This window comes from Sander vitreus, chromosome 1 (assembly GCF_031162955.1).
Source record: "Sander vitreus isolate 19-12246 chromosome 1, sanVit1, whole genome shotgun sequence".
In the NCBI taxonomy this organism is placed as follows: domain Eukaryota; kingdom Metazoa; phylum Chordata; class Actinopteri; order Perciformes; family Percidae; genus Sander; species Sander vitreus.
In genome coordinates, this window is record NC_135855.1 from 21,104,981 (window position 1) to 21,123,076 (window position 18,096).

Consider the following 18,096-nt stretch of genomic DNA (forward strand, 5'->3'; position numbering starts at 1 on the left):
TGTGTTTTGTATTTATGTGTTCATCTGTTTTCTTCTTATCTTCCACTCTCACCCCAGCTGTACCTCAGTGTCTGGCTCTCGGTTGTCTCAGTCTGTGACAGTGGAGGAGGACAATTGTTGCGGCTGTAATGTTTTGGCCATACGGAGACACTTCCTGGACAGGGACCTCAAGCAGGTTCAGATTGTCTACACTTCCTGCCACGATGCTGTGAGTAATGCGGCAACTGTCTTAACGAGCAGTCAGAGGTGTTTGGGCTTTACTTCCTAAAATAGACAAAGGACGGATTGTGTGGAGAAGTCTGAGGAACAGCGCCAGGAGCCCCAGAGCCCTGCATACAATTTTATGCTTGCAAACCAGACGGTAATCTTGTCAAACAAACATCAATTAACACAGGGCCGCTGTGCAGTGCTTAACATCCACAAACTAGAAGCCAGTCTGATCATTTCGTGGCTTTATTTTGGAGTTTCAGCCATCATTTGCAAATGTTTTGATAACACTTTACTCATCAGTTTAGTTGCTGAGATATGGGGAGCCGAGTTGCTGTGTCCTCAACTTTGGCAGTAAGTCAAGTGGGTTTTCAGTAGGTGTAGGACTCCGCCAAGGCTGTTTGTGGTCATCATGGACAAACTCTTAAGGTGCATTCAAAGAGTGTCCACTTTGGTGGCCTGAGGGTTGCATTTCTGTTCTCAACATATGATGCTCTCTTGCTGGCTTTTGGTACATTGTCATGTTCCTGTTCTACTGAGTAATTTACAGTTCACTTGTCATGTTCCTGTTGAGATGATGTGAACAGTTTTCATTCACTTTTGAATTTTACTTTCTGTTGAGTGGGTACTGTTGGGGACCTGTGTGGTGGGTATATCATTGCCTGGTCGTTGCCTGCATCGCTGTGTTAAGACAATAAGTTAGGGAGTACAAATGGCTGTTTGAACTGATTGGCTGCACGGTCACACCTATAAAAAGAAGTCCCAGGTTGTCAAATAATAATGCTAAAATATGAAAAAAAATATTGTGGTCAAAGTTAACACAAACAGAAAATTAGTTTTCTAAGTTACAGGAACACAGTTTAACCCCACTGTTTTGGTGTAGTTTTAAAAGTCAAAATAATTTCACTCCAGTCATGCCAAACTCCTATTATTTTCCCATCCAAATGGGCACGCATATGCCCAATGAAATAAAAATAAATATTTGTTAAAATAGTTTCTTCATTGGATATTTAATTAACTGATTTTATTTGTATGTGGAATTTCCACAGCATTCACATTCACACTTGAGCCACATGGTGATGATTTCTAAAGCAGAGCACTTCTTGGTGAGGTTAGCGCTGAGTTTCCATCTATAAATTTCTCTCATGGATGACTTTTATTACTGTGTGTGGTGCCAAGTGGAGAAAGGTGTGACGACAAAGGCTTAGGAAGTGCTCCATTTGCTGGGATAGAAGTTGAAACTAACAAGTATTTGTCTCCTCCTCCTCACTCTGCCTGTCCCTTGTTCCCCTCACTTACTTACCACCGTTTACTGTCTGCTTTGCATCTTCCTTACAGGTTTATGAGACTCCGTTTTTTGTGGCAGTGGATCATGTGAAAAAAAAGGTTGTCATCAGTATCAGAGGAACGCTATCGCCAAAGGTGAATTTTCGCTTTCTTGTCTTGTTTTTACAGTAATATATCTTAAACTCCCTCTAAACATTAGTGCACCATGTTCCCTTCAGTACCTCACGACACCAACACCTCCAGAGCAGGTGGAGTTTTCATACTGTAATGCAGTGTTCTGAAACTCTGACCTACACCTTTCTCACATAGAGCAGAAACGTGACTACTTTTAGAACTCAATGTCCTGTTTTTTTGTGTGGTTTTTTAAAGGAAAATAACTGCTCATCTCTGATGCTTTGCTCCTAACCAGTTGAAACATGTAGGTACTGCACATGCAGTGTGGGACGTTACAAACAGAGTACAAAGTTTAAAGAAGCATTTGCATGGTGTGAATATATAAATCTAAATAAGTGCTCTCAGGGCAAATGTCAAACTGCTGACACGCATTATTAAGATAAGAAACACCTTTTCAAAAGCTGTGGTTCTCCACCCATGAGGTACCACTGTAGCCTTATGTTGAGCCAAGAAACACCTTGCTTGGCGAAAAAAAGCATTAAAGTAAGACTGACATATGGAGTCTAAATAAGCTTATACCATTCTTTCATGGTCTTATAGCTCTTGCTACAGCTCTCCAGGTACAGTTAATAAAGTATTACTAATAATAATCCAAGTGGCAATGGAGATTATGAATGCCATTTTTAATTCCTGTGCCTAATCTGTGCATTTTAATTAATAGGATGTTTCGCTTTCTCTGTCTAAATTCCCCGTTTTTCACTTCATCCACCTGTGTCCTCTGCTTTATGCTGTCTTTTGTAGATTGTTTTAATTTGTCTTGTGTGTATCAGGACGCCTTGACTGATCTGACGGGGGATTCTGAACGTTTGCCTCTAGAGGAGCAGCACGGGACCTGGCTTGGCCACAAGGTTACTTTTTCAAAAACCCTCACCTACAATACATTAAGTATACTCGTCTGTACAGTCTCCTATGAGATTTTTCCTCCTAACACTTCTCTGTTCTCAATTGCGCACTTTCAACAAGTAGGCTAACATAATCCCAGACTCCAAAGGTCATTTCAGTTGTTAACAGTAGAATAATTGCTGTGGATATTTTAATAAGAGATTAATGATGCAGACTACCTGTTCATATTTCTGTCTCTCTCGCCGTCCTCCCCTCCACTAAATCCCCTTATCTTTTTTTCTACTCTCAGGGGATGGTTTACTCAGCAGAATACATTAAGAAGAAACTGGAGCAGGAAATGATCTTGTCACAAGCCTTTGGAAGAGACTTGGTACACGACTCACTATACATTATAACGAATGGCGGGCTCAATAATGAACCTCTTCCTTAATTTGCACTCTGGATTTGTGTTGACACCACTGTAGTACTTGATTCAAGACTATGCGAGCTGTGCAACACTAACACTAACCCTACTCTATACAAAGAATTCTGTGAATAGCAGTAGAGGCAATATGTTTAAGTGATTATCTTCACTGTGCCAACAAAAGTGTGCTGTTGTGAGCGTAACTACTCTGTCTCTCACAGAACAAGGGCACCATGCACTATGGGCTGGTCATAGTTGGGCATTCTCTTGGTGCAGGCACTGCTGCTATCCTCTCCTTCCTGCTGAGACCTCAGTATCCCACACTTCACTGTTACTCTTACTCTCCCCCTGGTGGCCTTTTTAGGTGAGTGAATCATGTGTGTGTGTTTATAGGATGTACAAAAGACTATACAAGGGAAGATCAGTTATTCTGTTTGAGTACATTATTCAGGAAGTCATTAAAAGACTGAGCCTTTGTACATGGGGTGCACGCTCAACCAGGTGAGCTACCAGGGCGCCCTCAATCAGCGCAAGCACATGTTCAACCCGTGTTTGACCGTTTGATACCAGACTGCTGTCACAGGTTATATACCCCGGTCACCACTGTATACTAAAGCCCTGGGTCTGTAGCTGTTGTTCAGTACACATCACTGCTAAACCTTCACACCTAATGGTACCGCAGGTCTGCACTTAATATAAATATTTTTGCTCAACAGAGCTGTGAACTTTCAGTTCATCAGAAATGGCCCCTCCTGTGTTTGCACTGGAGACTAAACATGACAGTGTGAGCAATGTGGTGTAGTTGTTGCCTATATTTGACAATACAGGGGCAGACAGGAACAAGGGATGAGAGGGAGGTATGACCTGCAACAAAGGTTCCATCAAACCGGGTTGTGTATTGTATTGTTTGTTGTGTAGGAGGTTTTCTTCCTAAAAGGGAGTTTTTCCTCGCCACTGTCGCACTAAATGCTTGCTCTTGGGGAAATTACTAGAATTGTTGGGGCTTTGTAAATTATAGAGTGTGGTCTAGACCTACTCTGTCTGTAAAGTGTCTCAAGATAACTTAAAAGGTGGAATTAATGGATTAGAAGCTAGACGTCATCCCAAAATGATTTGATAGCAACTGAATTGTAATGCTATTATTGTTATACAAATATGTGTACATCCTTTTTATAACAAAGCCAAACAGTGACAGACCTGCCATGTGCCCAGGTTGGGAGCACAGAGCCAAATTATATTAATTTGTTCCATTAGTCTGAAACTTATATCCTTTTGTGTCACAAAGAAAAACCAGGGTGTTGTAAAGTACAAGAGACACAAAAAAGTGTTTTGGATATGTACCTAAAGACTATGCGTTGCGCTTTATTTGTCTTTATTCACGTTTATTTTTGGCCCATTGGTTTAGAGTCCATTGGCATTTTGTCTGTCTACATCTGAGCACTGTCTTAACACCCTGCCATACAGCTGGCTGCAGTGTTTACTGTGTTTGCTATACAAACATGCAGGAAGAGAGTCTATCCATAGACATTATATAAGAATGGACCAACAGATCCCGTTGCTCTGGACGGAGACCAGTGAACGATATTAGAAGCACTTTTCCGGTGATGGCTGAACGTTACTGCGCAGCCTCCAACTGAGAGAGATGACATAAATGTGACATGACCAACCTGTCTGAAAGTTGTAAGTCTTCTGGTAGCTGTGCCAAGAGAAATCTCAATCATTCCCAATCTTTCAGAGACGGAGTGCGTAGGTATATGTAAGGAGATAACATGGACACAGGCTAATTATTGCTAACTAAAATGCTAGTTAACATTAGTAATTAAACTTATACAGCTAATGTAAGTCGAAACTGCCTGCGAGCTTCTCCTGTACTGTACGGTTATTCCTCTACTATGCGACAGTAAGTCGCGTGGTTATGACACAATCGTTAACCTATTTTTACAAAAACGCCTGCTACAGAGCCATAACGTGAGGTACAAGGTAATGGAGCCTTTTATACATTGTCGTGTTTTTCTTGTGTTCATTCATTATACACTCTTCTTGGTTGCCCCGTTCAAGAACCCGTTTCCACGCACGATTGATCATGTCCTTTTTAAAGTCTGTGTGATCACATTTGATGCCCTTTTTTGGTCATCTATTCACATGCAAATCAAATGTGGAAATTAATTTGCTGTTGTTTGCATCTTTTATGGTGTGACACATAAGGAAATGCGAAGGGAGGGACCACTTCTGCTACCGCAATTTTTTTTTTTTCTGTGGTTCCTGAATTTTGTTATCAATAATCTTCTCTTGATAATTTTCTGTCCATCATTTCCAGTATTGCATCAACCAGAGTACATTTGTTGTCAGATATGTGTTCCATAAATACTTGATACTTGAATTGTGTATAGTCCATCATATTGCATTATTAGAATAACTTTGCATTAAAACAAATGCTTCCTTGAAGTGTGAGTTGTTAATGTGTGTGAAGAGGTCACACCCTTAACTCTTCTGTTGACATAATGTAACTGTTTCTTTCTTTTATCCACCCAGTGAGGATGCCATGGAGTACTCCAAAGAGTTTGTCACATCTGTGGTATTAGGAAAAGACCTTGTACCGAGGTATCTCTTCTACTATATCCATTATTCTGTGGTTAACTTCACTTTGCTGCAGTATTACCACATTAGACATATATGCTGCTCTTCTCTCATAGGCTTGGCCTGTCACAACTGGAGGGTTTCCGACGCCACCTTCTGGAAGTCTTGCAGAAAAGTAACAAGCCAAAGGTGACTAAATCGCTTGACACTGTAGAAGATCACAGTCAGATAGACTTGTAGACCCGTTGTACTAAATTATCAAAAGAAAGATGTGAAAAACAGATGCAGTAGGCTGGTCTTGCCAAGAGCATCCCAGTGCTGCCTCGCAAATTGGGGGGAATGCTTTATGGGTTATTGACGACAAACACATCTCTACTCTACAAATGCTAGTGAATGTTGCATTTCTTCTTTTCCAGTAGCACCACACATCTGCTGTATTTTTATATTTTATAGTTTTTGCAGTGGCTGATTAAAAAAACCTCAGGCTTCCACACAACCCCTCACAACACTGCAGTCACAGTATCTACGCTGTAATTATTAAAGCTAACCTGGCTAAAGGTTAACCCCTGGCTGCTGCAGAAACACATACAATATATAGACTATATATTTAGATTTTGATGTTATGTTACTTAACCGAACAGCATTTTTTTTTCCTTTGCAACAGTGGAGGATCATTGCGGGAGGCACCAAATGCATTCCGAAATCAGAGCTTCCAGTGGAGGATGAGGATCCTCAGTCTCAGTCAGCAGCGCCCCCCAGCAGTCGCCTGTGGCTCCACCCCAGTGACCTCAGCATTGCCCTTTCAGCCTCCACCCCCCTCTACCCTCCTGGCAGGATCATCCACGTGGTGCACAACCATCCCCCAGAGACATGGTGAGAAAATTGATTTGAAAGCTGTCTGTAGGTTATAGCATTTTATTTGTTTTACTGATTTACCTGTGTAAGATTCCAGAAGTGAGATCAGTCATCAGTTGAGTGGTATTGGCCCTTAAAGCTCGTCTTTACATATATTTGCCACCACACAACTCCACAGCACAAATGGGAAAGTGGTTGTATAACTGATGCGTGGACACAGTTCACTTAAAGCAAATCTTGTATTTGTTTCACACCTGTAAAATAAAAGAACTGGACTGGTCCAGATCCCTGCAAGGACCTCAGACAAAAAAAATAATCAGCCACTTCCACCACTAGGTGGCGCTATAGCAGAAAGAGAAAACAAAAATGCATTTTGGCCTTATAACTCCCAAATCCACACATTAAAAATACACACATCCACACGTTCCTTGAATTCAGCTGAATCTCCTGATATAGGCCACGCCCATTTCCGCCTATACTTTTATACGCGAAAAACTAGACTGTGCGACCGATCTGCACAAAACTTGGTACATAGTATCTCCAGACCAACCTGACAAAAAGTTATCAAAAGAATTTTTATCTGATAAAAATTGCGCAAATTATGCACAAACAAATTTGTGTAGCTAGCTACGAAAACACGAACTTTGCCATAACTAGACTAAAATAAATGCTATCAAAACCAAACTCTAGATTCTTGTTTGCCATGACCCTCTGGGCCTACAAAACAAATGTTACGAAAATTGGCCACTAGGGGGCGCTACAAGTACAATAGTTTATATCTCATGAACGGCTCATCCGAGGGTACCATCTAGGGCCACTCCTGAGGCACACCTCCAGTGGGGTACTGATTGGTATGCCCAAAGTGGGCGTGGCCTATGGGACCCAGGTTTGGATTAACCACTTTCACTAATGTGAGCAACTTCAAATTTACAGGTTAGATGTACAATGGGTCATGGACCTAACATACAAAAAAAATTACACATATGGACCACTAGGTGGCGCTATAATTACGTCAAATGTGTTTTTGCCTATAACTCCCACATTGCACATTAGAAAACCTTACATCCACGTGTTCCTTGAATCGAGCTGAATCTGATGATATAGGCCATGCCCATTTCAGCTAAGTTTTTTCGCAATATCGCGCAATGCGCAAAACCTTTTCGAACTCCTCCTAGGCTGTGCGACCGATCTGCACGAAACGTGGTACGTAGCATCTCCAGACGGACCTGACCAAAAGTTATCAAAAGAATTTTGCTACATTAAACTATGAGGGAAATTTGCAATGGCAATATCTCGGCCGCAGTAAATGCTATAATCCCAAAACTTCAGATTATTGTTCAACGTCCCACTCCGATGATCTGTACCAAATCTGGCAAAGATCGGCCCTTAGATGGCGCTATAATCAACATTTATGTGTTTTGGCAGATAACTCAATGCATGCAAATGGGACAATTTCGATTGCAATTTCTCTGCCGTAGTAATTGCTATGAACACAAAACTTGTGATGCTCCTTCGGCATGCCGCTCTGAGGCTCTGTACCAAATTTGGCGAAGATCGGCCATTAGGGGGCGCTATAGTCAACGTAGACCAGTTTTGGCCATTTTACTCAATCAATGTTAATGGGATATTTGCAACGGCAACGTACTGCAGACCTTGCGGCTCACGCCCTCGATATTTCCCGACGTTTGCCTCCCCACCGTCATGCTTTGGGTCCCGCTTTTGCATGCTCCCCGGGTCATCTGGGGCGACTCGCGTTGGGGGCGATTGGCGCTGGGAGGCTTGGACCCCGTCATAACTGCTTGCAGTTCTAGTTTATTTTATAATCTTCCTTTTTCTTATACATGTTTCTTCATACATGGTGTTTTTAATTTTGTACTGTGTGGGAATATATTTTAAAGGGAAATATAAATCTTATCAATAATATTTACTGATAATGAAATTGATACTGAGTCTGTTAGACACTGGAATCAAACACCCTGCATCAGCTGGGCTGTTATAGGCCAGAATACATTTCAGTGATCTTACATTACATTTCAGAGCTATCTGTTAATGTGAGATGGTAACAATTGTTGTTAAACATCTGGAAAAGAGAATAGTGTATCTGTATTCAGTTATCAAGTTAGAACACTGTCTTGTTGGGTTTAAGTGTTTGTGGCTTCTATAACATTATCAACGGTAACTGATGGTTGCATTGCAGACTAACACTGGAAGTCAATTAACTCAAAGGAAGTCTATAAGTCTGGCCTGTAGTAGTTCACTGTTACTGTAATGCTAGTGAGTGTGTCTGGCCATTACACAGAAGCAAGTAACCTTGGAATCTTTTAGCCACCTTCTGCAAGCTGCTGCAAAACCATGAGGCAGAAGTGGTTTGGCCAGGTTATCCTAACAATGACAAGATGTCATCCTTATGTGCGTCTATTATGTCTGATAATGGAATCAAAAAGAACACTGCAATGAAGCTACTTGATACGTTGTCCTACCTTTACCTTTTCTCTCCTTTTCTTCTCTACTTACTGTACTTTGAGTCATTTTATAGTTTGCCATGTGCAGCTAGTGAGCTTTTTGCCCCGACTTGTGAGTCTGTTCTGGTTTCTAAAATGAGCGTACTTTTAAAGTCTGTCACAAAAAAGTCTGTCCACTCAGTTGTGTCATAGCCTGGATTCTTTACGCTTGTCCCACATTGGACAGTCCCTCCAGAAAAATGTGATTATGCGATCGCATAATTCAATGCATAATCAGCCAAAGTCTGCATATTTATGCGGGGGCCGCACTTTTTTCAAATACGCCGCACTTTCGCCGCATAAATTGCTGATTTCAGCGCAAAATATGCGGGGCTTGCATGATTTCATAATCTCCGCATTTTTGTTGCAAAAAAGTCACATATATCTTAGCAGAAAGTTGAAAAATGTTGCATTTACTTCACACAAGAGCAGCCATTTTCCCCTGTTGCCATGGGAACGTTATGAAGTGACGTTATGAAGTGACGTTATGAAGTGACGTAATTACGCGACATCGAAAAGCTGCAAACCCCGCGATGAAGCCATGATGAAGCCCGCAAATCAGTCTCATTTGCCAACTTAAAAAAAAGCACAAAAGACCGTGTAAAGCATATCATAGGAAGTAATAAGAAATTACTTTACATTAAGGTAGTAGCCTAGTGAGAACAGGGTGTTGGGGGAATCCCTTTTTTTTCTCTTTTTCATCAAACCGCAGTTTTTGCAAGTTCCCGCAATTTTTGCAAGTTCCCGCAATTTCATCGCATAAAATTGCATAAATATCCCGCATATTCCATCGCATTTTTTAAGAAAACGTGCCGCATAATCAAGGATTTTTGCCCGCAACAATCACAAAAAAACTCCGCATTTTTCTGGAAAGACTGATTGGATACTGAGGTAGGCTGTTGCTTAATCAAGGTTTGTGTTCACTTTGTGTTTTCATCACTTTTCCTGTAGCTGTAGCCAGGAGGAGCCAACCTACTCAGCTCTGTGGGGGGACAACAAGGCCTTCGATGAGGTCATCATATCACCCGCCATGCTTAATGAGCACATGCCCCACATGGTGATGGAGGGCCTAAACAAGGTCTGTTGTAATCTGTGTGCATGGCGATGGATTCAGAGGGGGTGAGATGGGGGAGTGGGGGGGTGGGGGGTGGTGGAGTTGGAGTTGGTTGTTCCTGGTTTCCAACACTGGATAATTGAATTGGTGGATGATGAGTATGTGTGAATTGTCTCTTAACAATTGTTCATAAAGGGGGATACCACTTTGCTTTCCACTTTAACTAAAGCTAGACACCAGCAACTGAGTTTTGGTTATGTTTCAGCTGTAATATAATATCTTTGTTAAATCCCTTCTTTAATACAAAGTTACAGATTTCACAATATAATTGCTGAAGTGTTTCACAGCAGTGATGAGAAACGTGTACCAATCCATACATTTGGAGTCATAGAAAGTCAAATATGGACTTTAATTTTAGAAATTGAATATGGATCCACTTTGTATGCTTGGTAGAAACTACAATATCCAGTGGTTATCTAGCCACATGCCCTTATAAATGTCATACAGTTATGTGTATGTTTTTCTACAGAGAGTTCCAGTTATTATCAGAAATGAAAGTGATTGTGATAGAAGCTTTCTGCCATTTATGCCTGGCAAATTGACATTAATAAAGAAAACTTATTTGAAGATGGGTGATGCATTTATCATCTCTCAGGCCTTTAAATCCATCTCATGATGGAACATTGCAGCAATGAAAGATAAAAGTCAAAATACAAAAACTTCAGGTTTCCAGTGATGCTCTTTTCAGTGGTATGCCCCTTGAGTGTTAAGTTAAAAATTCTTGGAAGATTGAATCTGACTGTATGGTCAATTTATGTATGTGTCCCATCATAAACCTTTAACTTGCCGCACCTTTTGTTTTCTTCCAGTTTCAAAGCATGGGAACTGCTCACTCCTGTTTTTATGGTGTTCTCTATGGTGGTCTTAATTAGTGTAATCTTCACAGCCATTGAACATCTGTTTTGATAACAGGGTATTTATGTGTATGTTTGCATGTGACAGATCCACTGTGGGGATTGCACTTTGTTGTGGCTGAAATTGCACGTTTGTTTCTTTCTGTGTAAAAGGAGATTTTACTTGGTTTTGTTTTTGTGGCTCAGCCCTGTGTCAGTGTGGGTGTGTGGGTGTTTACGTCTGCTGTGCCTAGTTTGTAGTTTGATACCTCTGGTGTTTCTGCAGGTACTGGAACCATTTTGTCCCCTGTCTGAGCAGGAAAACTTGGAAGCAGAGGAACTGGAAGTCAATCAACCCACCTGCAATACCACTGTGTTCATAACCTCGCAAACAGAATTAAGCTCTAATCCTCTTCCCTCTCATCCGTCCTCTCCCGCCCACAAAGACCTGTCTTGCCTTGCCTCCCTCACAGAGCCTTCTCCTCCTCTGTCAGACTGTACTTCTGCCTCAGAACCATGCTTGTTGTCTATCCCCTCACTTTCTAACAGTCCTTCCAACTCTCATGCGGAAGCACTCTCAGTTGAAAATGATTCATGCATTCCAGCACAAACCCAATCAGACCCACCCAACACTTACCCTTTTGTAGATGTAGTTGCTACTCCTGTTTCTGAAATCCTGTCTGTTGAGTCTAACTGTGCTCAGATAGAAAATTCTCCCCTCAAGATAGTAATATCACATAGCTCTTCGCAAAAACATGAAGTGTGTAGTTTACACGTGCAAAACAGTCCTTCTGATACTCTTGTATAGACTTTATGACACTCAGTATTAGACTTGGCCTTCATTAGCCTATTTGCACAACACATTTATCAATCTAGTCGTGTCTGTTAAAGGAATGATTTATCGTGAAGTACTTAAAAACTATCCGTGTTACTGTTAATACTGTGACTAAATGGCCAGACTAAGATGATCTGATGTAATGTGCCTGAGGTTTAATAGGAGAAACATGTGTTGTGGGTTAAAACTCAGGATTTGGTGTCAGTCCTTGGAAAAAGGCCTTCTTAAAAGATTGATACTTTAAAAAGTGACCATAGAGGAGGTGGAGAGACCCTGCCAGTTCCTCCACTGAAATAAGTCACAAAAGACTGATGCAAAGCAGCTCAGCTGATATAATCGTTGAGAAAAACTGATATAATGCACTCTCTTCCCATTATGACTTCCTTTTGCGCTCTCCACTTACACAAAAAACTGGTGGCTGGGTGCCGCAAGTCTAGGCAAGTTGTCCGTATGCAGTTTAAGGGGTGAGTATTCGACGGAGAGTAGGAAACGGGGAGAGATGAAACTCAAAGAATGTGAACCGCTGAAAAAGGGTCAAGGGAAGGAATGTGTGAATGCAACAACAAGGCGACGGGGTAAATGTCATCACTGAGTAGCCCCTGGTATACATCACAGGTTAATGGTGTATATAACAGTACAATAATATGTAATCCCTTTTAAACTATAGAGTCAAAAATATCCTTTTACAACACTGCAAGATTAGTCCCACCTGCACTCTATGTTGTTAATGAGATTCATCATCCATCTTTCCTCATATCAACCCTTCATTCTTTTCCATTCCTCTCACAGCTACGGTACATTTGGTCAAGTACTTTGGCATGAACTTGCTAACCCCTTTCCTCAAGCTAACACATTTTCTTTGTATTCACAAAGTTTCCATGGTAACCTAATTTTTTCCACATTAACTGCTCTTTCTTCCTTCTTGGCTGGGTTTTTCAGAAGCTGCAGCTCTTCTTTTCTTTCCCTTTTTTTGCCATTTTGAAAGCACACATTTAGCCTTTCCTCAATCATAATCCCTTCAAGGAATTGTCAATTACTCATCAACAGCAGATGGAGTAAGGGGGAACGAATGTGTAAACACTGTGTAGTACTCTGCTCTGCTGTAAAATTGCTGCTCACTTAGTCATTCTAATGTCCTCTTATTACTGCCTTGGTTCAGTGTAGGGCTTTTATTAACAGGACTCTGAAAACTGGAATTATATTGTTACGTTCTTCATGCATTTCATAATGCTATGTCTAAATGTGCTTTTATAAATTATAAGAATATGGCTGCAGGACATTATTGCATAATGCAAAACTAAGTATAAATGATCTCTCTCTGGGTACTTAGTCTGCAGTTTCATGCTTTGTTTTTTGTTTTTCGTTAAGTGATTGTGCCTACAAGTGATATGTTTGATATTGTTAGTGCCAAATATTTGCTGTAGTTTATCACTTAAAGCAATCTTGTCCTCATGTATCACGCCAAGTCACGCTCACCCATGTAACATCCTTATGTTTTCATGTGGGATCCATAACCATCTGCATAACCCAAACACTATTAACATGTTTTTTTTAATGCCATCTTTAACTTACTGAGCCTGTGTTCCTGAATGAATTTCAGTCATGTTTACATTCATGCCATTTTATGTTCCATTTATTGTCGCATGAATTGTATTCATTGTTTTCAGTTTTTTCATGTTCCAGTTGTTTTTATAGCAATGTGCTTCTACTAAGTGTTTTAACTCATTAAAGTTAACCAAATACATGTAGTTGTGTGTTGATGTGATTTGCCTTTAGTGTTTGTTCACAATTTGTAGCTATTAAAACAAAACAATAAGATTTTGTGAGACAGGGTTTGTCTTGCATGTTTTTGAAGTTCCCTTTACAGTTGTCTAATGATTTACTATCCTTTATCATACTATAGGTCTTGCGTAGTTCTAGCTCAGGCATCATGACTCCATTGTGGGTGTTTAATGTCAGTTGGAGTAGATGTAAGCTTGCCATTAGATTGCACTTACATTTATCTGAAATACACTGCTTTTCTAACACCGTAATAGATGTAATCATATCTGCAGTTAAATAAAGATGTAGTGGTTTCTTGGATAATGTCATTGAAAACTATTATAATCATACAAAGGGTGATCCAAAGCGTGTGTGTGTGTGTCCAGTAAAACTTATTTCTGTGTCCGTAAATTGAAATTCCACTTTTTTTTAAGAACCGCATAGAATAACTATTGTACATATCTAGTTTCCTCTGTAATGTTGTTTATCCTCCCTGCTCTCTCTTGCTCTCATCGTACCGTTCTCTGTCAAGTCACGTGTCTGTCTACACCTTTGTGCTTGTGACAGGTGCTGGAAAACTACAACAAAGGGAAAACCGCTTTGCTGTCAGCAGCCAAGATCATGGTGAGCCCCACAGAAGTGGACTTGAACCCAGAGAACATGTTCGTGGATACATCAACTTCTCAGCAGCCAACGCCTACAACCCACCACCGCAGGAACAGTAGTGTTCGGTTAGTACACCAGGCACCACTGTGGGTGTGTTGGAGCCTAAAAAATATATATAAAACGGTTTGTTTGATCTTCTGTATATTCCTCCAACTTAATATATAATGGAGAAAACCTCTTCCTAAGCTGTAGGGATAATCATGGGGACATGTTTCATTTTAATTTAACTTTCTGGCCAATACTAAATAATACAACTGCTACTAACTGCTACTTTATTGTTTTCTCAAAATCATTGTTTCTGTCTGTTCCGTTTGGTTAAAAAAAAAAAAAAGTCTAAAACCATTGTCACGGTAAGCAATGCATGCTAATAATAATTTTGCATAATGTGCTCCCTTCTCATGCACGCATGCACGCACGCTGTCTGACCACAGAGCAGTTGCAACGTATGGTAGTATTCAGTTCCAACCTCACCCCTTCTGGTTTAGCCCCTGTACAAAGTCAGTGTGAACTCCTGGTAGTGATGGTTGAATTATGATGTTATCGCTCTTGTATTAGATGCTAATACAAGAGCACTACGATACACTCCTGGCCTTCCAGTCTCTGTTTCTTTGTTCTTCCTTCCATCTATGTAATGTGTGCTAGTGTCCACCTAGTCTGTAGAATCTAGATATGGTTTAAATACTAACACCTTCCCTTTTTTTAACCCTTCGTAAGTTGTTTAGACCCATTTTTCATGTCTGTCTTGTGTTTTGGATCCCCTGTCCCCTCCTTTCCCTGTCACTTCTCTCCAACCCCTTCTTCTCCTCTCCTCTAGTTCGTGTGCCCAGTCTGAAATATCTCTGGATGGTTTCTCTGAGTGCCCTCCTCCCCCAGTGCCTGTAGTGCTGCGTGGAGCACGGGAGCGCCTGGCAGTGGAGCTGAGGGACCGCAAAGCACCTCTGGCTGTCATGGAGAGTCTCTCAGACGCCGAATCCCTCTATAGTCTGGATTCCCGACGCTCCTCAGCTGCGCTAAGAGGTTCACCAATGCTGAGTTGTCTCCCTTTCCCTTTGGATGCCCCGATCCCCGAGGAGAATCCATCTCTCAGCTCTCGCACTGAACTACTGGCTGCTGACTGCCTCTGCCAGGAAACGCCAGAGCACCTGGGTGAGGTTGGGCCCTTCTTAACCCCACTGGAATCCAGATCCACCCCGGATTACCCCATGCGGCTGTCTCCAGCCACACCTCGTTACAGTGGACACCATTCCCCAGCTCTGCTAAACCAGAGCGCCTTGGCTCAGCCGTTTAAGTCAGAGCCTAACGTCAACCGAAAAATGCTTCCTGATGCGGATCACCAACAGATGCCTGGTGTCTACAGCCCAGTGAGCACTCCTAACACTCCCCTCAGCCCACAAATTGATTTGAGACCAATGGATAGAGAAAATGAAGATTGGGAGCTGGAGACCGCAGAGAAACAGTTAAGTGCAGAGACCAGACCAGCGGCTTTTACTCCTCCACCCCAACTATCCAATGGAAACCCCAGCCAGGCAGTGCTGGAGTTCGCCCAGTACTTAGACTCTCTATTCAGACTGGACGGCAGCAGCTCACCGCCTCTGGAGCTGTCTGACGGGGAGTCAGAGTCGGGCCGGGGCTCCTTCGGGCAGGGTGAGTGTCTCGGAGATGGACAGCTGTTGGATGACAAACAACTTCTGGCCAGAGCAACACTGGAGCCTAACCTTGTCCCCAAGCCCCCACGCACTTTTGCTGGATCTGCTGACCCCTCTTCGGGCATCTCTTTGTCACCCTCCTTCCCTCTTTCGTCGTCCGAGGAGCTCAACGACCTTTCTCCCGCCGAGGGCACCCTGCCAGCCATGAACTCCCTACGAACATCTAGCCCTTGCCACTGTCCTGAAGAGAACACACTATCATCTATGGTGTAGTGTGCTCCCAAGACTCTAATGCCCTTTGCTCTAAATTGAGAGGTGCAGTCATCCAAAATTTAAAACATATCACAGTACATGCATGCGATGGAATGCAGCCACTCATCAGAGATCCAATGACAGAAATTGACTGACCAACTCAGAAACTATTTCCATTCTTCAGGTGCCCCCGGTGAATGCTGTTTATAGCATTTTCACACTATTGCAATGACTAAGATAAAAAAGATACCTCTCTCTGCATGCCAGGGGGCTGTACTGCTTTTAGGTGAATATAATTAACTGTAGCTTCACAATACCATTCCAAAATAATGTTGTCTCACCCACGTAGGGACGCATCAGCATTACATCAAATCCCTGACTTAACAAAATCAAAGGGAGAATACTTAACTGAGCAGGGATTCAAAAACTAACACTGTAGAAGAGGTTAGCATAGGCACATCATCTGGGTTGATGTACTGTACAACTTCCTGCACCACTCAGCAGCTCCGGAAATCTTGTCCAGCTTTTATTTCATTTTATTTTTTCAAATCAGGAATGTGAAGATGGACATATTCATCACTCAATAGAAGTGAGAAGACATTATGAAATGTTCCTCAGGTCTATAAAGAATTGACTTTGAGAAAGAGAGTATATGTGTTACATTGGTGAGAATTCATGTGTCTTAAAAGATTTTAGTGATTGTGACAAAGTTATTACAGACGCCTATGGATGTTTTTGAGTCTTTTGGTTACTCTTTATAGTGCATGGATTTTTTATTTATTTATTTAATTTTAAAGAGACATCGTCAATAATCCACTTAGATTGACATTTGGATACTCTTGCACACATCATATTGCTCAATTAACCCCCCTTTGCCAAAAAATGTAATACATTGTATGCCAAATGTATTTATGAGATGTAGTTTTGTATATGTAAATGGATATTGCTTTACTTAAACACAAGCTAAGTTCATTATTTCCTTCCCATTCTGTTGGTTCCCATGTAGACTGTTACACAGCAACACCACAGAAAAGATGCCACCCTGACCTTAAAACACTGCCATGGCTTTCACTGGGAAACCTCTGTACCTTGGGTTTGATATAATAATGCACTTGGTAATAGTTGTCCTAGTCTCATAGCTACTGTACCTTACTCTTTGGAGAGCTCTTAGCAATGTGTGTCCAGGTCAGGGTCTGCATGCTTTATGCATTTCAGAGTAGCATGGATGGTATAGAACAAGTCTTGTCATTAAGTCCCAGTAAATAAGCTCTAAACCTGTTCAGGCATGATAATATATGTAAACGCAAACCTCATAGAGGCTTTTAAAATGCCCGGGTCACCAGACAGGACCAAACTGTGTATTCTAAAAGTGTCCCCAGGATATCATCTCTCTTGTTCTCAAGGTGCTCTCAGTCATTTTGGACATCAAGGTGTTTGCTTCCCTTTAATGTGGTTCATCTCAAACATCCTTGAGGTTGGACTGAATGAATAAATGGGTTTGAAATTCACGTATGACAATTCTGAATAATGTACGTGGCATATAATCTTCCATATCACTCTGGGTGTAACAGGTGGCTCACAATTTGCATTATTTATTACCGTTAATGTTATCACTTTTATTGCTATATTTGATGGTATTATTATCATTATTGCTCTTGCAGCAGATTGGTTTGATGTCAGTGATTTTTATCTCAGTTTTTGGGACAGTGTGGGGAACCTTTTAGACTTTCCCAAATGTAAGAAGTTATATATTTCAGCTTTTTTTCTGTCCGAGTGGAAAAGTATTTGACATTCTGCCATTGCATGGTGAGAATATGCTCTTTTTACAAATGTTTCATAGTGGTGAGACATGCTGCAAAGTGACATCCTGCTCACAGTGACCTTTGGTGCATTGCCACCGTCAAGCCTGGAGTCACTATAGTGGTCTGCACAGTCCCTCTGTTTGGATTTAGATTTGCTGTGATTACTCACAGCTGACAGTTCCAGCTAGTTTACAGTCTGACACTACTCAAATCATGCTGCCAGTCCCAGTAGACTCTCACAAGATACACTAAGGTTGGGCCAGCAATTTTGTATGGTTCGTAGCTTTGCTTGCAGCTGTTCATACACGGAAACACTGAAAGAAAGCACTATAATACTTTC

At 41.4% G+C, this 18,096-nt stretch overlaps 1 protein-coding gene across 1 annotated transcript in view; it reads left to right on the forward strand.

The window, feature by feature from the left end:
• The window catches only part of dagla (diacylglycerol lipase, alpha), a 35,236-nt gene extending 19,127 nt beyond the window's left edge, over window positions 1-16,109 (forward strand). Inside the window, exons 10-20 of the mRNA XM_078247747.1 lie at window positions 58-208; window positions 1,546-1,629; window positions 2,439-2,516; window positions 2,801-2,881; window positions 3,136-3,278; window positions 5,447-5,515; window positions 5,608-5,680; window positions 6,156-6,364; window positions 9,799-9,925; window positions 13,958-14,121; window positions 14,871-16,109. Of these exons, the coding sequence (XP_078103873.1) occupies window positions 58-208; window positions 1,546-1,629; window positions 2,439-2,516; window positions 2,801-2,881; window positions 3,136-3,278; window positions 5,447-5,515; window positions 5,608-5,680; window positions 6,156-6,364; window positions 9,799-9,925; window positions 13,958-14,121; window positions 14,871-15,975 (2,284 nt within the window). The 3' untranslated portion in view covers window positions 15,976-16,109. The remainder of the gene's footprint in view (window positions 1-57; window positions 209-1,545; window positions 1,630-2,438; window positions 2,517-2,800; window positions 2,882-3,135; window positions 3,279-5,446; window positions 5,516-5,607; window positions 5,681-6,155; window positions 6,365-9,798; window positions 9,926-13,957; window positions 14,122-14,870) is intronic.
• Window positions 16,110-18,096: the final 1,987 nt, after the last annotated feature.